The sequence below is a fragment of the Mustela nigripes genome, chromosome 13 (assembly GCF_022355385.1).
Source record: "Mustela nigripes isolate SB6536 chromosome 13, MUSNIG.SB6536, whole genome shotgun sequence".
Taxonomy (NCBI): Eukaryota; Metazoa; Chordata; class Mammalia; order Carnivora; family Mustelidae; genus Mustela; species Mustela nigripes.
In genome coordinates this window covers 34,052,474-34,080,124 of record NC_081569.1, presented here as the reverse complement: position 1 = coordinate 34,080,124, position 27,651 = coordinate 34,052,474, and the positions used below count along the sequence as shown (strand labels likewise).

General features: G+C 43.8%; 1 protein-coding gene across 2 annotated transcripts in view; it reads right to left on the bottom strand.

Annotated features, from left to right (window-relative positions):
• THSD4 (thrombospondin type 1 domain containing 4) overlaps positions 1-27,651 on the bottom strand; it is a 557,289-nt gene that overhangs the window by 9,143 nt on the left and 520,495 nt on the right. For both annotated transcript variants that reach the window (XM_059371952.1, XM_059371953.1), the window contains 6 exons: positions 23,871-24,000; positions 22,765-22,969; positions 22,037-22,210; positions 13,497-13,670; positions 6,802-6,981; positions 2,591-2,735 (listed from right to left, as the gene is read on the bottom strand). In XM_059371952.1, coding sequence (XP_059227935.1) covers positions 2,591-2,735; positions 6,802-6,981; positions 13,497-13,670; positions 22,037-22,210; positions 22,765-22,969; positions 23,871-24,000 — 1,008 coding nt within the window. The remainder of the gene's footprint in view (positions 1-2,590; positions 2,736-6,801; positions 6,982-13,496; positions 13,671-22,036; positions 22,211-22,764; positions 22,970-23,870; positions 24,001-27,651) is intronic.

The window sequence follows — 27,651 nt, the reverse complement described above, 5'->3', positions numbered from 1 at the left end:
GAGATTGTTGGAGGAGCAACTGTCTGGGATACACTTTGAGCTTTTAACTCCCACTCGCAGCCTAGACATTTTTAGTACCTTTGGCTCTGATGGTATAAACCTAAAGCATACCAAACAATACCAAGGTTTTGCTTACATTTTCTATTTTGTTAATCCCATTGTTTCCCTTTTTTCCTTAATTGACTTTTCTGTATTTGGAAGCTAAGTAGTTTCTTTCCTTCTCCTAGAGAAGACACCATAGACAAACGGAGAAGACAGAAGCAGACTCATAAACAATTTCTCTCACGTCATATTAGTTAGAAAACTGTTTGCCAGCCGAGTGACGGCTCTCCAGAACAGAGGAGCTGGTTATACTAATCACTCCTAGCTCTGCAAATTGTACAATCAATTCTAAGGTTCTGGTAATTTTGACTGTCTTTAATTATCTTGCCCTGGCCAGAGGCGAAGAGACGACTTTATATATGTTTCTTTCCAGTGTTGCATTACAGTATACCCTTCTAAAAACTATGTACATAACAACTGGGATCCACATTTAAATCAAGTTCTAATTATTGGTGCCAATGTAAATAAGTCAATGGAGGGGACATCTAGATGGAACACGTCTGTGTGCATGAATTGTAACTTCTCTCACTATTTCCTCCTCCTGGCTCCCGGCTGGATGTTTTCTTCTTATATTGATTGTATCACATTCCAATAATGTATGTTTCACATTTTTCTCACAATTATTGCTCATTCTCCCTCTCTTTTGCTTTCTTCTTTTCTTCCAACTTGGACTATGATGTGTCTGATGGTTAATTTTATGTATCAACTTTACCCGGGATGGAGAGCCCAGATGATACATGATTTCCAGGTGTGTCTGGGAGGGTGTTTCTGGATGGGGTCAGCATTTGAACTGATGGGCCCAGTAAACCAGGTGGCCCTCCCCAGGGGAGATGGGCCTCCCTCACTCAGGGCCTAAATAGAACATCAAACAGAGGAAGGAGGAATTTGCCCCTTTCTGCCTCAGGCTTGAGCTGTACATTTCCTGTCATCTTCTCCTGCCCCTGGGGCTGAAATTTACACCATCAGCCCCTCTGGTTCTCAGGCCTTGGAGACTCAGATTGAATTACACCAGCAGGTTTCCTGAGTCGCTAGCTCGGCGACTGGTAGGTTGTAGGACTTCTCTGCTTCTATGTTCGTGTGAACCAAGTTGTCATAATTCATTACCTATCTATATAATAAATTATGACAAATTAGTCATTATCTATCTATCTATCATCTACCTACTCACGTATCCATCCACCCATCCATTCTAGAGAACCTTGACTAATCCACTGTACTTACCAGGACGAAAGTTTTTTAATTTATTATGTTATGTTTTTACATTCAGCAATAAGGCCTTTGAGTTTTGTGTCTAGCTTACGAAGCCTTAACTAACCCCAAGATATATATTTTTCTGGTATTTTTACAGTGTGTTTTCTATGTAAGGGTCTTTAATCCTTTAGGCATTTATGTTTATATATGGCATAAAGCAAGATTTAAAGTGTTTTGCTTTGTTTTTTTCAAATAGATCTTTGAATCTATTCAAAGAGGGAAGTCTCTCCTCTCCCCAATTCCCTACCATTAGGCTTTTATTAGGCACCTGGGTGGCTCAGTTGGTTAAGCCTCTGCCTTTGGCTCAGGTCATGCATGATTCCAGGGTCCTGGGATCAATCCCCACCCACATCAGGTTCTCTGGTCAGCAAGGACTTTGCTTCTCCCTCTATGTCTGCCCCTCCCCACTGCTCATGTATGTGCATTCTCTTACTCAAATAAATAAAATTTTTTAAATTAGGCCTTTATCATACTTTACTTCCCTTGTATATCAGAATTATGTATTGTAACACTCCTACCCCGTCTCTTCCCGACTCAGTATATACTTTTAATTTCTGTATTTTATAATGTGTTCAATATATGTAAGGCAATATATTTAAGCATTTTGTATGTTGAGCCTCATGAGCCTTCTTTTATCCTCTTTATAGAATTTTTTTTTAAAAGATTTTATTCTTTAAGTAATCTCTACACCCAACATAGGGATTGAACTCATGACCCCAAGATCAAGAGCTGCATGGTTCACGGACTGAGCCAGCCAGGTGCCCCCTCTTTACAGTACTGAGTGTTCCCATCCATGAATAGTTAGTCTCTCTGTCCATTCACATTTCTTAGTATGTTCTATACCAAGTTTTTCTTATTTTAAATTATTATTTAACATTTTTCTTCTAAATAGGTTTAGACTTTTCTTACTAATTTTCTTCCTTCCACTGTTCTGCACCTACAATTCCAAGTTGAAATCTCACTACTTCAGCCTTAAAGATAATGGAACCCAATCTCTGAAATCATTACCATTGTTATCAATTTGCGCTTAAGTTTGGAGGGTGGCTTGGATCATCACCCAGAACAGTCATCTTAAACTATGAAACTTACCACACTGAGAGTATTTTGACCCCTGGAACCCCGTGACTGTGCACAAGGTCACGGGGAGACCCAGATGGGCTTGGCATTTTGATACCAGGGAACCCGCTGGGGTTTAAGAAGGATGTACCTTCTCTCTGAGATAGGAATCGCTACTTACCAACTTCAGGGACACAGTCCTGAGGGTTACAGGATTCTTTCTCTTCTGGTTTCAACTGCGGGTCACAGAGATTGCTTATGGTCATGTCATCTGACAGGCAGCGTACTTCGCGGACCCGGAAGCCACCCTGGCAGCTCTTGGAGCACTGCATGGTGACAAAAGGGGGGAGGTGGGTTTTTGGCCGTCCGTTCGCTCAGCACACTGGAGCGGCAGATACTGGGAAATTTCAAATATCTTCACAAGCAGACTAAATACAAAAACAAACTCTCATGCATCAACCAGCGTCAACAACCATTAAGTCAGGGCCAATTGTGTCCCATCTCTACCCCGCCTGAATCCACTCCACTCCACTCCTGTTTTGAGGCAAATCTAGACAACACATCACTTCTATCACATTTCAGTTTGTCACTCTAAAAGACAAAACTCTTTTCAAAAGTTAACACAACAGTTATCATTACACCTGGAAATTAACAATAGGTTTTCAAAATTATCTTCAAAATTACATTATCTTCAAAATTATCTTTGGATCATCTTTTAATCATATCAAAAATTATCTTTTGATATCTTAAAAAAAATCAAGTTATCTTCAAAAATACATTCAGAGTTCCCATTTCCACATCTCCTGTGAATCTCAAGTTTTTAATACTTTTTTTGGTTTGCTTTGTTTTGTAAATCAGGATCCACATCAGGCCCCCACATTGCAGTTGGTAAACAGACCTTTTAGGACTCTTTCGAATCCACAAGTTCACCCCCTTGACCTCCCCCCACTGCGCATTGTACTTTATTGTCAGGAGGAACGGAGTCACCTGTCCTGTAGTTGCCCATAGTCGGGATTTTGCTGACGGCATCTGCGTTGCACAGTTTAACATCATTCTCTGTTCCCTGCATTTCCTGTAAATTGGAAGTCGGGTGTAGAAGAGGCCCTCACAGGTGCAGGTTTGGTTTTTTCTGCTTCATTGGATGCATGTGGTTATCTCTGTTTTGGGGCTGTCTGCAGCCACCTATGTGTCATGTCTAGATCCATTATTTCACTTGTAGCCAAAGAATAGTGGCAAAACTCGATCATTGCTGCTGCTTTTATTAGCTAGGAAACGAATATCCTCCCTGCCCCTATCCCTACCTAGATTTGCTCTCGGGTACACCCAGTGGTGCAGTTGTTTAGGAACGACAGGGTAAATGCTTGATTACTTTCCTTTATTTCCCAGGCTTCAGAACAATGAGAGAGTTTCCCTAATGGAGGATCCTCTAATTGATTTTATTATTATTATACACCTATTATAAATGGATGGGTTTAAACACATAGGATGTATTTCATTCAATCTATGGCAATTACTATCTTTACTGATGTTCACTGATGTCTCCTCAGTGGCTAGTCTGAGACCCTAATACTTGGTTCTTGAGTCCTTTGGGCAAGAGCTAAATTGTCTGTGAGAATTTCCTTGCTGCCTGTAGTAAAAAAGATACTCTAATCTAATTTGTATGTATTTGGTCCCAAACCTGGAATCAGCTCTTCTCTAAGAACTCTTGGTTGCTTTTAGGGAAGAATGGTATTTTGAAACCACACGTTGGCTGATAGACATGCCCTTCGCTACTGGGTTGGCCATTGTTTCTAGGCTCTTTCAATGGGTAAATGGGTAAAACTGGGAAATCTTTTTTTTTTTTTTTTTTTTTTTTTAAGGATAATTTGTGAGTTCATACTGATGTTTCTAATTCAAATTCAGAAAAACAGGATTTTCACTTAAACCTCTTCTATCTCACCTGGTCGCATTCTCCTAATTTGAGAATCCTGTTTCTCATGGATACTGGGGAAAATGGAAAGACACTACCATATTATCATATAAACTATTATATATATTATCATAAAGTAAATTACTTGTTTACTTTATCACACACTATCCACCCAACTATCTCCAATTATAATTACAACACTCCCACTAGAAATATGATCCCTGCAAACAGTGTCAACATTTTCTGACAATTCTCTTGGTCCGTAGGGATGGACAGTCAAATTACTGTTTTTTTGTTTTGCTTTTGTTTGTTTGTTTTTCAGTAGGCTCCACTACTGGAACCCAACCAGTAGCCTGGGTGCAGAGCCCAACCAGGGCTTTGAACTCATGACCCTGAGATCAAGACCTGAGCTGAGATCAAGATTTGGATGCCTAACAGACTGAGCCACCCACGTGCCCCAAAGTAATGCATTTTAAAGCCACCTGGCAATCGTGCCCATGTTGTCAACTGGGTATGTGGTTAGGTTAATTTGTTTCATTATATTTTCCAATTTTTAGGGGTTGCTTCTCTCAAATTTAATTTTGTTTTAGAATTATCTAAATATAATTTTACTTGGCTTGAAACTCAAATTTGTAAAACGAGGCATATTCAAAGAGATCTCACTTCCATCACTGTCTTTGCTGTTGTCATAATCATTTATTTCATATTTTCTTTAGTGTATTTGTTTTCAATTTACATACAGAAAAAGTCACTTTTTGTGATGGCGCACAGTTCTTTTCCAACAAGTTCACTGAATTGTGTATTTCCTGCTGCAAATAAGATCCAAGAGTTTCGTCAAACATGCAGACACTCTTGTGGCGCCCCTCTGTAGCGAGACGCATCCCACCCCACCCTCTGGCCATCACCGATGTGGTATCTGCCCATCGGGTGGCCTCTTTTTCAGAATATATGAATGGGATCATACCATATATAACTTTGGGGTCTTTCTCTCACTTAGTAAAGTGCATATGAAGTTCGACCATGTCAGCTCATTTCCTCTTGTTGCTGAGTGCTCTCCTGTGGTTTGGGGTGTACCACAATTTGTTTACCCACCGACCTATGGAGGCATATCTGGGTTATTTCCAGCCAGGTGTTTTGGGAGTCCCTCTCTTCTGACTGGCCTGGTGAACTCTGACCCTTTCTACCCCCTCCAAACCGAAAGGCAAAATAATATAGTGATCTGTTCTGCATTCTCAAAGGCTGTGGCCAACAACAAAATGATTGAATTCCATTTCCCGGAAGTCGACAAAACACCTTTCAAACTCAACACCTGCTTTGTTCCCATTTGCCTCTGAGGTGTGGTTTACCCGGTGCCCAAAGGCTGTTATCACTAGAGCAGACATACAGCTTTTATACATATATTTCATAAGCAAAATCCTCTTTATCCCCTTTGCATGATTCTGAGGAAGGCTTTGGCCTCTATTCTGGCCTCACCTATGGGCCCTGCTTGATGATCCTCAGGGACAAAAGGCAGAATGAACCTTCTGCCACCCCCTCTCGTGTCCTCGCATTTTATCACCAGCAGTGCCGCCTTAGGCAGTTTTCTATTTTAGGAATTTTTTGAAAAAAGATTTTTTTAATTCTTATTTGCATCCTTTCCCATTCTGTTCCTTAATTACCTACTTCCCTAATTTTGTTCCTTAATTAACTCTTTCTCTGTCTCCTCATTTACACATTACCCTCCCCTCTCACAGAAAAGATTTCAGGGGTCTTAAGAAATATTTAATGGTTTGTAAGATTTAAGGAAAAAGAGGTAAGATGAGTGGAGCAAAAAAGAAGGTAAAAATAGGAAAGAGAGGGAAAAGCCGGGGCACACTGGCATACAAAATCCACTCTGTAAGGTCGGATCAACTCTCTCCTAGAGATGGGCCCCAATTTTGGTTCTGAGTTTCCAAGGGGCCAATTCAAAGAGAAAAACAGGATCAGTCACATAATCTACAATCCATAATGTCTACAGGATTAGGAAAAAAGTACACACACACACACAGGTGTCCGAGGCCTGACAGAAATTCCTTCAGTGAGTTTTTCGAGACCGCCACACGATGCAGTCTTCCCAAGAGCATCCTTGGATCCCTTCAGCCATTATCTGCTGCAGCAGCATTTCTCAAAATGCAGCCCAAGGACACCGGCATCCAAGGGACCTCAAGAGCTTGTTCAAAATGCAAATTCCTCAGCTAGAGTGGACCCAGAATCTGTCTTTTCAAACAAAAGCCCAGTTGATTCTTACGCACACTGAGGTTGAGATTCATGGCTTGATGGTCTCTACAGTTTAGAGATCAAGAGGGTCCTAGCCTCCCAACAAGCAGGCTACGTTCAGAGGTGCCCCGAAAGTGACAGTCTAGAGTGGATCACTCTGGCACACAGTAGGTGCCCTGGCTGTCTCTGGGAGGAAAGCAGACGAATGATGCACTAAGGCAAGCTCTACTAAGAACACCATGACTTACCATGCTCCATTCTGTGTTAAACCATTTGGCCCCACAAGGCTTGAGGTGGCACGGTTGCTGGCTGGGGGGTTTCTCCAGGAAGGAACATTCATAGGGGTCCAGGACTTCAAAGATGTCCGCATTCTTCCTAACACAAATCACCTCCCTCTGTTGGGTCCCACTCCCACACTCGATGGAACACTGGAGAAACATCAGAAAAGGATGCATGTCACATGATGGAAAGGGGACAAGAACATCAAGGGAAGTTTATGAGGGCTTCCTATCATCAATTCAGTCAGGATGAGCCCAGGGACACCTGGAAAATGTTACTGGTTAAGATGTCACTGGTTAGGATGCCAGTTTTCCTGAGAGCTCTGTGTCAGGAATGGAGAGTGGGTGCCCTGAGTTATCACAGGGCCATGATGCTGGTCAGTGAGATCGTGGTGCCCTCTGTGGGAGACTGACATAATTTCTTTTAGACAACCTCTTCAGACACCCCCTGTCCTGGCACACACAGAGGGACACATCAGCCTATCAGTCTGGTTCTTTTCCAGTAGATTCTGGAACTTCTCACTGTAAAACAATGAACTATCATTCTGGTTATCTGGAAATGAATTGATCTCTCAGAGCCCGCACACTTGTGGACGAGGGGCTATATTAAAATTCTTTGGGACACCCAGAGCTGGGAGGATCCCAGATTGGGGACAATTTCCCCTATGGTGAGCCCTCCCCTCCCAACAGGTGGCCGGCAGGATGCCTTTGACTGTGGAGTCCAAGCCTCTCCCTTCCCAGCTTGGTGGGAACCTTGGGAGTGTAGTCACACAAAGAGGGCTGTCAGACAATGACACGTGTTGGCATGTTTTGTTAGTTTACAGGAACATGATGTGTATAACTTCTCACAAATTATTCCATTTAATATCGATTACTTTGTAAAATGTTTCCTGTTCATGTCTGGTTTACTCTTAATACTTCGTGATTACAACATTTTAAAGCTGTGATCCAGATATTTCTAGAAACCTTAAATAATCTACTATCTTTACAAAAGCCTCTAACAATTTCTTTAGTTGAAACCCTTAACATTAGCTTTGCTGTCCATAGACAGGAACACTGTCAAATCAAAATAGGGGGAAAAAACACACATATCTAAGAAGGAAAAGGTAAACCCCAAACCAATAGACTATGGTCTGTTAGTCACACAGGACTTAATAAGCTTCACCTGCAGCAATTTCCACTTGGTGCCCTTTTTTGGAAGGGGGAGTCTTCATAAGACATCTGGAGAACAAGTCTTCTTGGTTTGTTTTTCTTCTTTTCTTCCAAGTGAGTTAGTGATTGATTTGGGGGTGTATTTAGGTTTTGTCCTTTGCTTCCAAAAGCTGTGGACATGACAGCACTGAGGTAGGAGAGGGGTGACCGGCCACCAGGAAAAGGCCTGGCCTCCCCTGCAAGGGGGGTGAGAGTGTGTACTGAGGATCCAGGGGGCAGCAGGGGGAGAATGGGAGACGTGGAAACTAGTCCAGACATCATCATTAAATAGCTCTGCATCTTTGGCCAAGATACTGCACTTTCCTAGGTATCTACTATCTCACTTGTAAAGTGGGGGTTTGGAAACCTGACCTGAAAGACCCCTGACTGCTCTGGGGGTCTGTATCTGTACTGAGCGCTTGGCAGTATAGTAGACGACAAGCCTTGACCAAAACCTGAAGCTATTTTCTGCTATTTTGACAAACCCCTAAGAGATTAGGCAGTTAAGGGAGAATGAGCACATATCTCAGACTTCCACCCTAAATGCCCATAAATGGCAGAATACGTGCGCTAGGAACACGTGAATGGATGTGTGGGTTGGGTGTGTGTGTGTGTATGTGCATGAAATAGCATTTGAAAATGGGAAAGGGCATTCATCCCTGGTGGACCAGAAATTATGGGGAATATTTGAATGGTGAACGGCAGATGGGATTAACTTGAAGGAGCACATCATAGTTCAAAATGCAGAGAGGAGGCTGCCCAGCAGAGAAAAAGCAGTTCTAGAGCTTCAGGGAAGAAGGAATACGAAGAGCAAGAGGGAGGCCTTAGAATGGTGAGAGAGTGATCAGCTGCTAAGGCACTGACCAGGAACAGCTGAGCTGGCCTGACTGGCAGGGGGACATGAAAGCATCTGCCCCTACTATCAAAGGGCAAAGAGAAGACATTTTCAGATGTTCAAGGGTTCAGAAACTTACCACTCGTGATCCTGTTACTGACTAGTGGTCTCTGATAAACTGAAAAAGAACCAGGAGCAGACACAACCAGGAAAGACACAAAGCAGAAGAGTTTGCAAGAGCTATTGTTAATAACAGATAAAGGGGCTTTGGGGGATGATGAAAATGTTCTGGAATTAGACAGTAGTGATGGTTGTTCAGTTTTATGAATATACTAAACACCACTGCACTGTAAACTTTAAAAAAGGTGAATTATATGATGTGTGAATAATATTACAATAAAAAAACTTTGGAGGGGAGACAGCTATTTTAAAACCCAAATCAGTATTTTCTATAAAATTAATTAACATTAATATGGAGCTAGATTCAAATGATCTCAGCATCTTTTTGGAGATATTGTGGATTAAGAAAATGGAGATAAGTAAATGAAGACTTATGGCTTTTGGGGGAAAATGTGATTGCTGATAGCCTGACACAGATAGAAACATGAAAGTTTAAAACTCTGTGCTAAAAATTTGAGTGTTATCACAAAGTGAATAAAAATTGGATTTATAACTTCCAAAATGTTAAAAGGGAAAAATGGAATTAAGGAAACCTGATCTGTGCACATGTGCAGAAAGGAAAGAAGAAACAGACCAAGAAAGTTTCCTAAATAGAAACACAAATTAGGATGGCTGGGAAAAGTCCAAGCATGGAAGTGATTACAATAAATGTAAATGGTTAAAATTAAGAAACAGACTTTCAGATTGGGTAAAATTAAAGATAAAAACAGTCCTGCATGCAAAAGACATATCTTAAAAAATACATAAAAATTGACAAAGATATACCAGGTGAGAAATCAACAATGATAAATAACTGTCATATAAATTTATCAGATAAATATCTGATAAGTATCAAATATAACAAATATCAAATAAAATATAGTTCATAGAATTCATAGAAGAAAAGTGTAGAAGACAGAGATGGTATTTAACAGACATAATTATTTCCACTGAGCAGTGGTAGCAATTACATGTGTTTCTACATCTGAATAATTCCTGTAGTTGTATTCTGGTGGATCACTGATCCAAGATGAGAGTGGAAATGTTTGCTCAGATACCACTGAAAATAAATCCAGACCGACAGGCAGACAAGAGGGCTGCTCCCAATGGTCAAGACTGTGAAGGAGACCCCACAACAAAGGCAGTCTACAAGGTGAAAGTTGTAGGGAAAGTTGGCAAAGTTGGCAGGGAAGAAAAAAAAATCTGTGCATCGATTTAGGCACCAATCTAGACACTGATAGAATATCTTATGAGTAGGAGTTGGGCTACTTTGGTGCCAGGTAGAGAAAAGACTCCTTAAATTTGATAGGTCTCATTCTCTTGGGCTGGCTTTCTCTGCAAGCCTCAAGAAGGCCACTGCCAGCACCTGTGCTCACAACTTCCCAAGGAAGTCCCAGGGAAGGGCTCTGCTAGGTACGGTTTGGGTTCCATGTCCACCCTGGATAGTTCACTGTGACCAGGCTTGTGGGGTGTTCCAGATACCAACTACTATTCAAACCACATGGACGGAAGGAGAATTTATCTTCACTCTAGTTCCAGTACATAAGCATGCCCTTTTTCATTTTCTTTGGGGATAACATCAAATTCCCAGGGTAGGGAAGGGACAGCAGGCTCCAACATCCCTATAAATCCAAAACTAAAACCTTGTCACATTCAGTCATGTTGTGACCCTTTTGGCAACAAGGCAATAAATTCCATGTTTTGAGTGTGAGCAGAAACAAACACTGCCGTCCCCCAGATTCACATCACTCTCAATTCTCTGAGCAAGCCTGGGGTCAACAGGAGGCCCGCAAGCAAAAAGGAACCTGAATCTTGGTTCCTTCTCCTTTTCTGAGATTGGCAGACATTCAAGTTGATTGCACTGCTTATCTTCACCATGTGGAAGCTGTTACAATTTCCCAGAGGACTCTTCCCTTTGCCTTGTTTCTGGGGATATTTGGTATAATACAGTTTACTCTGAATTATCTTTGGGATTTGGGTCCTAGGTGTTTTGGTGCCCATAGTGATATGAAAACAGGTGGCAGACAAAACGATAAACATAGGGAACAGGGAACTAATGCGTATTAGTAGGTATTCTCATCCTCATAGTTGGATGGGAAAACAGGTTCCGAGAGGTCATGTTGCCTGCCCCAAGCCAGAAGAACTCCAGAGAAGTAGAGTGGGGACCTGCTCTCAGGTATGTCTGACTCTGATATCCACTCAGGAAGCACTGAGAGTACTTAAATTCTTTTTCTTTTTTAATTTTCAATATTTTACAGTTTGTATTATAAAAACATTCAGGGAAATTTGAGGAGAAAACATTTCCCCAGGTTGTTCACTTAAAAACCCATTCTTCAAGAGTCCTGAGATAAAGTTCATATTATTCTCATGTTCTGGTTTTCACTTCCAGTGGATTGTGTGTACTTCCTACCTCTCCCTAATTATCACTGTTGTTGTTACATCATATTTTAATGAGTTAGGATACATTGTAATATCCCTCAGTGCCCTGCTGTCATGAACACCTCGTTTAAAAAATCTTTTTTTTTCTTTGTTAATTATTTCCTTAAGATGAATCCTCAGAAGTGGAGTGACTGGTTAAGGCAAATGAACATTTTTATGGCTCTTGACTTTTATTGCCAAATTGCTTTCCAAGGGGGTTGTATCAGCTTACAAGGACAGGGCATTCTATTTTTTTCAGGGCCTGTTTTTAGAGCTACTTAAAAGAAATCAAATTCTGTATGGAGCCAGAGGTCCTGATAATGTGTAAATCATGACCATCAGCCAGAAAGTCCTTGGAGAACAAGTCAGCCCTGAGAGCCAAATGCTAAGGGGCCCAAGAACTCAAAATACTAACAGCAATCAGAACAGGGCAGGAAGAGGGAACAATCTTTTCCACATTTTCTTAGGGGGGCTGTGTTCAATTTTGGAATGCTGAGGAAAAAAAATCAGTTGATCAATGACATTATTTTATTAAAGTTATTCTGTATGATCTGCTCTTTGTGGGGAAAAATTGCAATTTTTCCTCTATCTGCTTCTATTCCCCCCCCGTTTTATTGAGCTATAATCGCCAAGTAAAATTGTGATATATTTAAAATGTACAAATGATTCAATGTACATAGGCATTATGAAAGGATTCTCACAATCAACTTAATTTACACACCCATCACCTCATATAGTCGCCTCTTCTGTGCGTATGTGAGAATGCTTACGTCCTTCTCTCTTAGCAAATTTCACTGAGCCAGTATGATCAGTTGTATCACCGTGTTATATGTTAGATCCTTAGAACGTATTCATCTTATCACTGAACATCTGTACCCTTTTACCAACCTCTCCCCATGCAACCCCCTCCAGACCCTGGCAACCGCCATTCTGCATTTCCCTGAGTCTCATTTGTTTTTCAAATTCCACATTTAAGTTATACCATGCAGTATCGGTCTTTCACTGTTTGGCCCATTTAACTTAGCATAAGGTCCTTCAGGTCTATCAATGCTGTCATGAAGGGCAGGATTTCCTTCCTTTTTATGGTTGAATAATATTCCATTGTATATATAAATATAATATATAATATAATACAATATAACATATAATATACATAATGTGTATATGTATTTTATATATGTAGTACATATATACAACATACACACAATATACAATATACATATTTTATATAATATATAATATATTATCATATTAATTATAATATAAATAATATATTATATATGTGACATTTAATACAAAATTTTATATATCATATATTTGTACATTTTATAAAATATATATTAATATAAAATATATAAAATTATATAACCTATAAAATACATATAATACATATAATTATATGTATATTCCATTTTATATATAGACACAATATATATATATATGTATATATATCTTCCTTAGGTTATCAACAGACACTTAGGCTATTTTCAGACCTTGGCTATTGTGAATAATGTTGCCATGAACATGGCAGTGCAGGCACCTCTTTGAGACAGTGCTTTTGTTTCCTTTGGATATATCCCCACAAGCAGGATTGCTGGATCATATCTATTTGGGCTTCTGACACTCAAATACAAACAAAACCAGCTTTGTTAGCGACAATAATGGCGGTGGCAGCTACAATTTATTGTGTGTTTGGGTCAGGCACTATGCTGCATTCTTCAGAGACATTACTTCATTTCTTCTAAAAACAACCTCACACAGTATGGTCATTAACAGCCTTTTACAGACAAAGAAACCATGCTGGATCATAAACTCCCTGAGGGTAGGGATATTTGTGTTGCTTGTTGACATATTCTAGGTGCTGAGATGAGCAAGAAACTCTGCTGACTGAGAGAGGCTCCAGAGCATAAGCATAAGGGCCATGGGGAGCACCACTGGGATTCAAACCCAGGATGCCTGAGATACACTGAGTCCGGTTTCCTGACCCACCCACCCGCCCGCACCGCAGTGTGTATGCTCGCTGACCAGGGCCAGAAGAACCCAGCCAGCTCCCGCCACTCACCTGACTCCAGCTCCCTGCAAACCACTCCACCTTGCCCGTGCAGGGCCCATTGTCACAAGGGGTGGCCTCCGCAGGCCGGTTGTTCCCACAGCCCTCCAGGGGCAGGCTGCTGATGTGGTTCGTCATGCACACCACGGAGCGTGTCCGCACTCCAGCCCCACACTCCGCTGAGCACTGCAAGACAGGAGATGGGTGCATTAGAGGGGAGGCCCCCTGCAGGCTCTGGGACCCCTTTCTAATGACATGAAGGACTGAACATCTTGTTTCCCTGCTTACTATTTCCCCTAGGAGTCCCTGACCATTTTTCACGCACAGCCTATTCCATTATGGGACATCAGTATGGCAAACCTCCATCTTAGCTTTTCTAGGACAGTCTTCATTCCAAATATCCTGTCCCACTGTTGCGATGGATATGCTTACACTTGTCAGGCAACTTTTGCTTTTGAAAACAGATCCAGTGGCAGAAGAATGAAAGCATGAACACTTGGGCATAGGTCTACTTGCTGGTAGCTGAGTCTGGGCTGTTCTGGGGAAGCTGGGGAAGTGACGTCTGTCACCTCAACATTGCTGCCTAATAGTAAGGCAGGGGTCTCAGTCCCTGAAGGCCACAGCTGTGACAGTATTAGCAGACAGCTTCCTATAGAAAAAGAACTTGACCTGGGAACCAGACATGCCCATGTTAATATTCCTACTAGCTGGATGGCCTGGGGCAAGGGACCCAGCTCCTTCCACCTGTGGCATGCTCATCTGGACAGCTGGCATAGGAGCACATTCCTGGCAGGATTACAGGTAATGAATAATGTGGTCTGCATACAGCAGGTGCTCAGTAAATGGTATGGGGGCTTGAAATATATATCCCCACTCTAACGTAGAGAAACTGAGGCAAGGTCTTCACTTAAAGCCACGTAACCACCAGTGATTTCTCTCCTGCAAGCACACTCTGTCCTCATCTAAAGCCTACTAAACACATTCCTGAGTCATACCCCAAAGCTTTTCCATCTGTCTGAAAGAGCATTTTCCATCTATCTTGAAATGCTTTGGAATGCTGCCTTATTTTGCTTCTCTTCCTGTCTGTTCAGAACTTTCCGGATCTCTTATCTGAGTGCTCCCCAGATACCTCATGTTCACCATGTAGAACAATGCAGCACCGCCTCACCCCAACCCCATTACTACTCTTGTCCTTCCAATTTGTGCTTACATTTCTACCAGGATTCAAAAGTTGACCATTCTTTTGAGTTCTTGCTTCTGCCATCGAGCCAACCTTCCTGTCTCACAGATTCCAGTTTCACCACATTATTCCTGTCCTGTTTCTTTCTGCCCATGGTTCCCAACACCACTGATGTTCTTCTCCTGGACTATGGTCCCAGCCCGTTGCTCAGTCTCACCACCTTTTCTAATTTGCTGGGCTTCCAGGTGCTGGGAGTGCCATGTTGAAAACCCCTTTGATGCCGTCCCAGTCCAACATGGACCTCCCCACCTGGCCTTCAAGCTCTCCTACAAGACAACCTCAGTCAACCTTGGTCTTCTAGGCTAACTTCCCAATATTCTTTCCCATACAGCTCACACTGGACAGAGCTTGGGTCCTCCACTTCCTGATGGCATGAAGTGCTCATGGTGCCTTGTCCATGCTATTCTTTCTAACTGCCTAGAGCACTCTTTCTCTTCATGAGGACACATTGGAATCCACGAAGGCTCCGCTCAAAGGCCATCTCCTCTGTGAAAACTCCCTTGATTGCCGGATTCAAAAAAAGAGTATACTCTTTCCAGCCTCAGAATTCTCAAGGCATGGTTCATCCTCCTATCTTCCTGTGTGTTACATTTCTTTATGTCCTGCTTTATTTTTTCCTTTATAGAAGTAGGCTCAGTGAAGTCAGGGACTACTGAATCATCTTTACTTTCTTCTCAGGTCAACACCTTACCCATGGGCAAATCCATGAATATCAGTTAAATAAATGAACACCGACTTGGGTCCTTCCTTGCTCCTTTCTCTTCTGTTATCAGCATGTTCCACCTCTGAAAGTGGCCCTTTAGGGAACAACCAGAGCCCATTCTAAGGGTTTCTGATGGGTATTCCCTTAAAAACAGAGTCACTGTTTTTTGTTTTTATCAATATGACTATTTTTTTTAAATAAGCAAAAGCAATATAATTTAAATAAAATTTGAGAAAATAAAAAAATACAACCCTGGTTCCTTAACAAAGTTTCCGTTTTCATTTTTTTGCATTGCTACCTAGTCTTGTAAAATCATAACCCAGAAGACCAGGCAAACATTTCCATGACTACTGCTGGGCTGGGCCTAACTCTTTAGGGAAAAATCTCTCTGGAACAAAGAGCCCGAAGGGGATTAGAATATGCCACCCCAAAATATGCTGCTTTGACTTATTTTGAACTGAAGGCAATTGAGAAACAACAGATCCAGGAAAGGCTCTCTGCCCTTCTGCTCCCTGTCTAAAAGCAGTACATAAATTTCCACCTGGTATCAGGAAGAAGAGAACATTTTTATAATTGCTGTTGGGGATCTGATGCCAAGATGAGTTTAAAGAAATAAACTTTATGAAAATAACCCTTCTCTTCCATTAGGTTCCCCTATATATTTCTCAGCCACTTTCCTACATTTCCTACATGTAGGAAAGCCCCTTTCCTTTGTCTAGTCATTTCTTCAGAATTTATCACTCTTTGTTAAAATGGTATAGAGGTGTTCAAGCCCAACTGCTTCTTTGGGATTTTCACTTCTTTCCTATGAGGTTCCCTGTGTCACACAGAAAAATTAACATCACATAAAATGTGTTGGCTTTTCTCCTGTTAATCTTGCTTTTGTCAGTTTAATTTGCAGGCTTCTACTGCAGATCTTAAGAGGACAGAGGAAATGTTTTTTTTTTCTTCTCCCTCACAGGCTCACAAACCCTTTGCATGACTCTATCTGCATTGTTATTAGGAATGGGAGCCAAGGAGTCAGTCCTTTTTACAACAAAACAACAACAAAATCCTTTGTTACATTGATTGGAATGTTCTAAGCTAAAGGGTTTTTTGCTTCAGCCATATATGATGTGATCTCTTTCCTAGCTTTAAACACTCAAGATATTGAAATCCTGAAGAATACAAGGCAAATTAAGTTATCTTCTTGTTTCAAAACCTAAGAGTATTTCTTTCCCTGTAATTTCCATTCGGCTAACTTAATGTCTGCTTTCCAAACCAAGTAATGTTTTCACATCTGGGAAAATTTCCCCATATCCCCATGTGCTTCATATAAAAGAAGAATGTTAAGGACCAAGCCAAGTGCCCAATGAAAGAACACTATGGGGATGAGCCCTACCGAGGGACTTCTCTTTATTACATGACCGGCAGCGAAAAGCACAAGGCATTTCAACTTGGAAGTAGTTCCCCACACCGGCCCTGGCTTGGAAGCCTCCCAGCAGGAATGAAGGGGAACGATGGGCCCCTGCTGGGCAGCAGGGACCACCCTCTGAAGCCAGGCACTGAAACACACCCATTCACTGTCCCTGAAGGACATGCCTGAGAAAGGGACCAAATCCTCTTGGTAGCCAGAAAAGGACCTGACTCCTAGCTGAACTCCGGGGCTGACAAATCACAGAAACGCATGAAATTTCTAAGCAACAGTGTCTTGAGGATTGTCTTCTCGCTCCAGTGACAGCTGAATGCTAAATTTGGCCCAATCAGCCCTGGAGGGACCGACTACAAGGCTCTAATGGCTCTTCCTGAATTTCAGGTTCATGTATCATCTTCCATAATTAAGTAACAAAAAGCCCAACGTCTTATTTTCTTCTCTTGGAAAACATCCTTAGATATTAGGTGTTACAAAATTGAGGCTGGTGGACTTTCTGGTTTTTTTTTGTTTGTTTGTTTGGTTTTTTTTGTCTGTTGTGATTAAATATTGCCTGTGTGTTTAAACCTGTCATTGATTTACAGAACTAAAAAGTATCTTATGCCCGTGTCTGCTAAGGCCTGCCCTCAATTAAAGGTGGCTGCAAAGACGTGTTTATGATGAGTCATTGAGTCAGAAAACTACACAGCCCTGGAATTTTAAGAGAAGACCCAGGTTTGAGTTTACACGTTCAATTTAATCAAGTAGAGATTAATTAATTTGATCTTAAATTGGGCAAAAGGATGTATTCTGGATCCTTAAGTGTTTGTGCACTTCAATCACATTTTCTTTAATCTATCCCCCTTGAGCTCATTACATGGAGGGTGTATCTCACTCATGCATGGCATTACTAGGTGCTTAATACATGTTTATTGCCATTGCAAAAAAAATAGCAGAGGTCAGCTAAAGCTTAACAAGGTTGATTTTACACAAAGCCGCTACTCGAGTGTGAAAGACTGACACCAGCTGGTCATTCCCAGGACTACGTGGTGACTCCAAGGCCCACCCCAGAGCACCGGCCTCAACCAGATCATGGTTCAAGTAGGTTATCCCATAATGCTCATTCAGCAATGTTACCAACGAGGAAACTGAGGGTCAGTGCACCTTCCTGGAAACCACCCACGCCTCCTTCCCACTAATCTTCTCCAGGCATGAACATTCGGTAATAACATTGTGTTCTGGGGCCGATAAAGCAAAAAGTACCTACTTATTTACATCACAGCATTAAACTGACATGGCTTAAAACATCTTTCCAAAAAAGAGCAAAGAAGTTCTTTAAACAGAAGAGTAAAGGGCTCATCTTTTCTCTATTTAGAATTTTAAGACAAGGGTTAGATTCAGCAAGTACTTATGTTAAAATGTAAAGCAAATTTACATTAAAAGGAAATTTACAAGTATTTTTTGGAGAGGAAATAAAGAATAGGGGTTGATTCAGTTATAGTAGACAAACAATAGCTTAGTCTAATTAAAATTCATGCTCTAATGGTTTTTAATGCCACTAACATGTGTATAATTAATCATATGTGAAAAAGGAAGGCCACTAAATTATACCTATATAGCATTATGATTTGTATCTTTTAAATATGTATGAGTACAAAAAAAGCTATATATGTAAAGTATCTATGTAGAAAAAAGCTTGACAACATAGCTTAAAAATTTTAAATTATTATCTGCTAGTGAAGAGATTATAGGTATGCTTTTCTGATTTTTTTTTTAAGATTTTGTTTATTTATTTGACAGATGGAGATCACAAGTAGGCAGAGAGACAGGCAGAGAGAGAGGAGGAAGCAGGCTTCCTGCTGAGTAGAGAGCCTGATGCAGGCAGGGCTCAATCCCAGGACCCTGGGATCATGACCTGAGCCGAAGGCAGAGGCTTTAACCCACTGAGCCACCCAGGTACCCTCTGATTATTTTTTTTAAGTAGCAGTATGTTTTACTTTATGACCAGAAAAAATGAACATTATTTGATCCATAACTACATTAGGTCTTTAACTGGAAATGCACATTATTTCAGTGAAAAATATAGTTGAGAGAAAATGTTTGCAAATACCCCTTAAAAAAGTAGAAATGGCATTTTTACTATTTTGTTAAATAAAGATAAGTTATTAAGTGTGTAGTCATATAAGAACCATGATTAAATATTTTAGATGAAATATTTGAGATGCATTATAAACTCAGTTGTCTTGCATTGCCTGTCTTTGTATGTAGCTTTTTATTGATTATATTGTTTGTGTTATATAAATAATTTTCTTTATATTTTAGAATAATGATTAGTGAAGGTGAGGAAGCATTTACTGAGAAAATAATTTCCGCTCTTTTAACCTTTACATGAGCATTCTAAAACCTCCATTTCCTCTAGTGAATGTGAACCTTTAGAAAAATTTCCAAGCTTCGGTCTACTTAGACATACGAGTCATTGAATATTCATGGAAGAAATTATTACCTTAAGCTCTGCATGTTCTTTATGAGAGTTCATATACTATATTAAGGATTAAAAGGGTTTAAGAGCTCTAGACTTCAAATGATCTTGTTCCTTTTGTTTCATAACTTAAACTGGTATTATAAATTCTGTGTTTGTATCACAAACTTTTATATTATAGGACACAGACATTTTAGCTTAAGGCCTTACATATATCTGACAAAAATAATTTTTGTCCAAAATTATTTTACAAAAAGTCTTCCCAGTAGAAAAATGGAAGCCTGGCATCATTCTCTTTGTTTGTTTGTTTGCACACTAACTTCACGGTGTTTACTGTGAACCCAAATGCATTTGGGGATGGCTAGAAATCCAGAAACAAAAGAATTAGTTGAAGGACCTAAGAATTTTTAGGAGAAGAGGAGGAAGAGGTCCCGAAATATCTGTAGGGCTGCAGTGGAGGGGGGAGGGATGACATCCATGTTCTACACGACCAGAGTGGGAGTTCGCAAGACACATTTTGGTCCCATGCCAGAGAAACCCTCTGGACACGGTGGGCAACGGCCTCAACCTGAGGATTTCTGGGAAGGAGCTGGACTGAGTCAGGGACGCTGCAGAGGGTTCCTCATGCTGGCAGGAGACTGACCACAGTGGCTTCTAGACAGCCTCCCAGGACTGCTTGCCTGCCAGGAGCTGAGGTGTGTTCTGCTGGGAGGCTTGGATGGGGGGAGAGGGGATGTGCAGACAGAATGGGGGTGGGCCCTGCTGGGCTCAGCCTCCGGTGCCCAAGTCTGAATCCGTGGACACATTTTGAGAGCACCTACCCTCCATTTGTTTCCTTTGAGTCGGTGCCTTTCCCGAGGGCTAATTTGCCTATTTCAGCCCATTCCTGGGACAGAGGCCCAATTCATGGCTTACTCTTAGAGTTCAGTGTTTACATATGGGCTCTCTATCTGGAGGCCCTCTGGGGACCAAGGGGCCGTGGCCGGAAGCCACAAGGTGTCCGGAATCCACAGCAGATCCATCACTCGTTAAAAATCTCCAGGATGATCTCTGCATGTGGGGTGGAGGCTGCGTTGGCAGGGCTGTTCCTCCACCACTCCCCCCGCTGAGGTGGAGTGCTACTGTGATCACGATGATGAAATTCAGGGGTGTCTTAGCGCTGGATGGGGTAGAAACCCCTATGAGCATTGGCCGGGTGATGCTCAGAATGCTGGACAACCGCGCCATGGTGGGCGCTCACCAGTGGGAGGGATGCTGGCCCAGGAATCCACCCATGGGGCGGGCTGGCGACGCAGGAAGCTTTCCCCCTCTGAACTTGAGATAGCGCCCTGTCCTTCCCGTGATGCTGCGGGGAGAGGAGGCTCCCGAGCTCAGTGTTTCCTGACACTCTAGGAACTAGCCTGGTCCCCTCTTACCCTTGGCTCAGCGGCCTCCGCAGCCCCTGGGAGTCTGTCAGGAAGGCAGATTCCCGGGCCCACCTCCCAGCGGGGGCTCAGACTCAGCACCCCCGCGGGGGTTCCCAGGTGACCTGTAGGCACACTCCAGTTTGGGAGCACGGTGAGGTATTCCGGTGAGGGAAAGGGGCCCACCTGGCCCAGCTGAGAGGGAGGCACTAAGGACAGAGACAGCCAGTCCTGTTTCCATCCCAGTTCAACCCGCAAGGGCTCTAGCGAATCCAGAAACCCATACTCCCTTGGTGTGGGGGCCAGTCTGCTGCCCTGGCAGGAATCCCGGGACGGCCTCTCCCCTGCCAGTCCATCAGTCAGCTTCCGTAAGAAAAGGAAGGTGGAGCTCCTCATCTTCTTCCCCCTCTCTCTTCCCCACCCCAAGGTATGCTCTGTAATCCTGCTTAGTACTTTTCCCTAAACCTTTGTTTTATTGTGGTAAAATACATGCAACATAAAATTTACCATTGTAATCATTTTAAGTGTATACTTCAGGGAAATTGATTACATCTACACTGTTGTGTAAGAGTCACCATGACCCAACTCCAGAATCCCTATAAATCCTATTTTTGTCATTTTTCTTTTTCTTTCTTTCTTTCTTTCTTTTTTTTTTTTTTAAAGCAAGCGTGCACATGCACACATGTGAGTGATGAAGAGGGGGCAGGCAGAGGAGGAGCGAGAGAGAGAGAATCTCAAGTAGGCTCCATGCCCAAGGGAGCATCACATGGGGCTGATCTCACCACCCTGAGATGGAGACCTGGGCCGAAATCAAGAGTCGGACTCTTAACAGACTGAGCTACCTAGGCGTGCCTAGTTTTGTCTTTGACAGATGAACTCTATCTCTGGCCGCTTTCCCTTGCACACAGTTAACTGTACATGCCTCGGACTTCATCTTTGACACCTGCCCCCCCAGACCCCATAGGACGCCAGGTTACTGGGGAAGGGGGCCAGTCTGTGAACTGTGCTGAGTTCGTAAGAAGGAGGGAAGGGCCTGCCATTGGCCGAGGGCCTTTTATATGCCAGGAGCTCACACAACGTACGAGGCGTGGGAATACCTGTTCGCCTTACTCAGGATTTCACTAACGTTCACGTGCAGCGCGAAGGAGAACTAATTCTTTCAGGCCCCTCGGTCTTTGTGTAAGGAGAGAAAGCCTTTTCCCCCCAAGCCTTGGGATGCTCAGCCAGGGACTCCTCTTCATGGGGCTGGGGCGCCCGGGACGTGCAGGCCCCGCCCATGGGTGCCGTAGCCCTGGGTCGCGGCCGTAGGAAGCGCGCTCTGCCCACCCGCAGCTCACCCGTTCACTCCACTCGGTGAGGAACCAGCTCTTGGCACAGGGCCCCATGTCGCAGTTCTCAATGTCGTTGGGCCGGAGCTTCATGTTGCATTCCTCGTCGTCTACCACGTCTCCGATGTTGCTCACGCACTTCACATCTCGGGTCCTCTGCCCCACTCCGCAGGGCACCGAGCACTACAACAGCAGGAATACATCAGTGGGATGTGCAGCTTGACCTCCGGGGGCCTCCCCAGCCCTGGTGCCCTCACCCTTGTCATCCGCCACCTAAGCAGATGATGACCGCGGAGAGACTCCCTGGGTGGCCCCAAGTCCCCTGCAATGCAGGGCCCCTGGGGAGCCTCCCAGCCCTAAAAACCTCACCACCACTTCTCTGAGACCACCTTGGCTGTCCCACCTACTCTGTGGCTCTGGACCTCTGTGCTGTCACCTGTGAAACCCGAGTATGAGACTGGAAGGAGCAGACGTTTCATGACACGGAAGACAGGTGACTCCCACGGGCTGCGGAAGATTGAGGCACACTAGCCTTAACCCTAGTGTGCTGTTGGTTGCATCCTATGGTTCTGTAGACAGTCCTTCCAGAACTCCCCAGGAGGGGTTCCCTCTAGGAGACCTCAGGGCTGTCCCTGAGTGGGGCCTTTGGTGGGGTGGGGATGACAGCAGTGGGTGGGGGGGGAATGGCCGGGAGTCTGGCAGTGGGAGCTCCAGACCAGGCTGCCCGCCGCGCCTACCGAGGTCCAGTCCGTCCGGATCTGCCACTCGCTGCAGATCTTGAGCTGGCAGGTGCTGGTGGTCTCGGGCTTCTCCAGGTGCTGGCAGCGGTACGGCTGCACCGTCAGGCTGCGGTTGGCGTATACCTGGCGGCACAGGACCTGGCGGTGTTGCATGCCCAGGCCACAGGTTTTGCTGCACTCGGACCACTCTCCGATGTCCCAGCTAGCTCAGGAATGAGAGAACGCAAGAAGGCCGGATCACCTTCAGCTGGGAAGAGGGCACAGCCCCAAGAGCCCGTACCACCCTGAGAGCCAAACCGCATAGAACCATTAGCACCATTAGGGGGGTGGCCCTCACCCCAGAGCACAACTTAAGTGTCAGGCCCCGTGAAGCAATGTAACTCTGTCCACAAGCTCTTTACCGGTGGCGACAGCCCGGTTTTAGAAAATTAAAGAAAACGGAGAAGGTGCAAATGATTTTTATCTAAAAAAAAAAAAACCCCAAACTCCAAATGGTAGTTTTAGCATCCCCCGGTAGAACATTAACCCACGTGGGATCTTGGAGATCTTCTGCAGAGTTCTTTACTTCTCAGGAGCTACTTCCTCGTCAGTTTCACGATGCTCCCCTGTCACCTGCTTAGTCTCTTAGTTACGTAAGACATCAGCACACGCTCTATACATAGGAGAATGTTTCTATTACTTTGAAAATTATGTGGAGACCCCATCTCCTTGTTCTTCTGAAAGTGTCCTCTTCATCATTCAGTAACCACCCAAGACCTCTCCTGAGATACTTCTCCCGACTTCTTCTTGCCCACGAACTTGTGACTCTCCTCATTCTCTCTGCTCACAGCTCACCTACAACACCGACCATGCCAGACTATCGTTCTCAGCTTCCTCTTTGCTTTCCCCACCAAGCTTGCACGTAATTGCTCCAAATAACCACAGGTGTGTGCTCATGGCTAAAGGCTACAAGCTTCCTCGTTCACCCCCAGATGGGTGCCCTTGCTGAACAGAACGAGTCTCATGGCTCTAAATCAGAGGTAGACAGATTTTATGTCTGCTACTAAGGTCTTATGCACAAGCCCCCAGGAGCGACCCGGTAACAGGCGACCTCTGCATCTTACAAGGCTGGGCAAGGGAAGAGGTTGCAGGGCTCCTCCTCGGGGGTAGGCTTCATGCTGGAGTCGCAGTAGCTCTCAGGAACCTCTTCGTGGGTGTTTCTGTGTACACAGCGAAAAATAGGGAACTGCGATCCTGCAAGGGCAAGGAGAACTTGTCAAGGACAGCTCCGCACAGACGAATGTCGGGCTCAGGGTGCAGGTGCACAGAGATCCGGGTACCAATAAAGAGGGGCTGCAGGAACAGAGCATGCACACACACACACACATGCACACACACTCTCCTCCTTCATTCATGCATTTACACACACCTCCCCCACAAGGGCTGTGCCAGGCACTGTGGGTGCAAACAAGAGCAGGAAGAGTTACTGCCCTCCAAGAGCTTATCATCTCTTTGCGGACACAGTTGGAATGTGCTAAAGGCAGATGCGATTTTCCTAACAATTCAAGATACCATGAGGCAGAAGAGTGATTATAAAATGACCACAAGTAATAACTGTTTGGAGATTTTCTGGAGACATCACAGAGAAAGGGTCCTAGAGGGTCTAGCTGGATCCTAGAGAAGAGCGGAGTTTGGGTAGCCATGCGCATGTGTGTCTTGGAGGGAGGGGGCTGTCCAGGCGGCTGAACAGGAACAAAAGTGCCCAACACACCGGCCTGCCTGTGCCTGGAATGTGTGAGTCAGGCTTAAGCAGAGAAGTAAGAAGATGCAGGACCGGTTAGGAGAGCAGCTGGCTTCGCCCTACGCTGTAAAGCAATTTACCCATTCCCCTAATAAAGCACTGATCCAATGGTATTTGAGTAGATGTTTGCTTCCTGTGAGAGAGAGAGCTTCTCAGGGGCAGAACTAATTCTTGTTCATCGCTGTAATCCCGGTACCTAGCAGAGTAACAGCCACTCAGTAAAAATACTGAATGGATATTTATCAGAGGTCTAATATTTGTTTATGTTACTTTGTAAAATATACTAACTGCCTCCGGGTTGTTGTTGTTGCTGTTTTGTTTTGTTTTAAATACATAGATGAGTTTCACTGAGGTAATATGAATCAATGTATTTTTTATTATGTTATATTAGTCACTATGATTCATTGTTTGCGTATAACACCCAGTGATCAATGCATTTTGGAGAAAAAGTCAGAATCCATTAAATGGAATCTCTAGCTTGACCAAAAAAAAAAAAAAAAAAAAACCACAACACCGGACCATTCTGCCTGCCTCTCTCTCTCTCTCTCTGCTTCCCTCTGGTGGTAGCATGGGGTATTGCTAACGGATGTGTACAAAGTGAGGAAGGTAACCAGGGAACAGGCCACACAACTGTCTGAAAAATACGTTTTTCCACAAATAATTGTCTGTCCTCCCCCCAACCCACCGGCCCCAGTCTAGGCCACTACCCAGTTCCTGCTGGGCAGAACACAATCACTTATTCTACAGTTCTGCCTTAGCTCTGTTGCTAATTGGCCTGGTGTTTGGGGTTTCTGAACTTCCAAGTTAAGATAGTTTAATTGTAACCGGAGGGTAACTTTTCACATAAGTATCTCCATATTTCATCGCCCATGAAAAGCATGTCATTGCTTGTGGAAGCTGATCTTCTGTGACCCCTGAGCCAGAGGGCAGTTCCCGTAAGAAACCGGACAAATTGGAAGACAGTTCTGAATCTAAAATGATCATTTGTTTCAAAACGACTCTGGCAGTAAAAACTCATAATGTAGCTTTGAGACCATTATTTAAAAAATAATGTTCTAATGAAGTATAATTATTGGCAGAGTAAAAAAAAAAAAGTGTAAAATTAATAGGAGACAGAAACTTCTATGGAATTAAATTTTGTCCCGTGACATATCTGCTTCCATGAAGAGATTGTTTAAATTAAATTCCACAAGCATTAAGCACCTCCTGCTCACTTACAAAGATGAATAAGATTCCATTCACGCCTCGTGGGGTACCCACTTGGGACCCAGCTATTAAGGGATTAAGTAAAAATATTATTATTTATCCCTCCAGACCCTGTGGGTTTAATTTTTTAGCTGTCAAGTTTGCAGACTGGAAAGCAAAAGTTACTACTCCAACCCTATGGCACTCCAATGAGGGGTAATTTAGAATCTTTAGCTGAAAGGATACAGGATGCCATAGGAATGCTCTGTGCCTTGGAGAGATGGGTCCTGCTCAGGGCTGTTTGCACGTGGCCACGGATCTTCCTCATCCTTAACTGCCCTTACACTACACTTGTCCACCACGGTCCAGCTCCAGTGTTCAGCCAAGGACGTAAATTCAGAGGCTCGCTCTCTGTTGGTGTGAAAACACCAGAACTATGATTCTTGACTCCAATGACCACGTGGTTTTTTCCTTTGGGTCAGTTTTGATTTCTGCAGAGAGGGAGAGTGTCACTCCAATGGTACCTGGCCATCTCTTCATTGTACAGCATGCCATTCTATTCTGCCTCGAATTGCTGGCAAGTGAGACTGGGGTTGGTGAGATCAGCTGCTGGCTGGGCTTCAAGCGGCAGGAAAAATCTGGGACCAATTTAGTTGGGTTTTATGTTGTGCGTGTTGATCAGAACAGAAGTATGTTATCCTGGAGGAGGGAATGGGACCGCAGGTAATCCGCAGATATTAAAGGAGGCAAGTCAGTGAGGCAGAGAGGTTGGTGTGGCATTGTGGAGAGAGGGACAAAATACGGAGCAAGAAAAAAATGAAATCGTCCAAATCTTGGAACCCCAAAAGTCAAATGATCCAAGCCAAGTGTTTGGCCAGACAGAGGTCTGCGCAACGCTGGATGGAGTACGACCCACTACAGGCTGCCGGCGGCAGGACCCCTCACTGTGACGGTGATACCATAAGGGGGGTTTTCCTTGAGAGGCATGGAGACATGTGGTCTGGGGAGCTCCACCAGGAAAGATGGGAGAAGATTTGTGTGGGGACGAATGGTGAGGTCACAGGGGGCGTGGGTCTGCGTTGTGCATACAAGAGCAAGATGGCACCAGTGGGCTTGGAAGGGCGTGGTCCTGGTGTATTTGTCACTACTGTTGATCTGAACAAGGGCGCGTCCACATTGCCTTGTCTGCCTGCAATCCAGCCATCGCTGCCGGGAGCAAACCCTACAGGGAGCAAAGGAGGGGCATCCATGGGCTGCTGCCATTTATCCGGTGGAAGAGCAAGGGGCTGGGGGTACAAAAGAAGGGAGGGCTGGGGAAAGATGCTCTGTGTGTGTGTGTGTGTCCACAGGGCAAAGGAGAAAGACTATTTTAAGAACATTAAACCAAATCATATGGAAATGTCGAGAAAAAGACTCTTCAGCTGTGGGTACATAAATCCACATTCTTCAAGCTACGGACAAAACACAGTAAGGCAGTACCGCCTTGCTTATCCAGGATGCAATGATGCATGAACCACTCTTACATCTTTTCTAATAGCTAGATACCCCTCCTTTGATATTAGATTCATCAGTGCAAGAAACACTTGAGGAGCATCTCCTTGTGGGCTGGCGATACAAGGTGTCCACAAGCAGAGACAGCTAGGCCACGCCGAGCTGGGGCAAGAATGTGGCCCGAGTTGCTATGCGGTCTTATGGGGCAAGTGCCCCCCTGCACCTTGCAAAATCAGGAAGAGCTTCAAGGAGGAGATGCACCTGAGCTAGATCGGGGAGTGTAAGCGGTTTTCTGGCTCCATACCAGAGAATAGAGTAAGGGAGGCTGGTGTTTGGCTCAGTGTGGATCCCGCAGGCTGGGGTTGGCTGGGGAAAGATAACCAGAATCTTTAGAAATGGGGTCCCTCTATCATGCCTTGAATGACCCG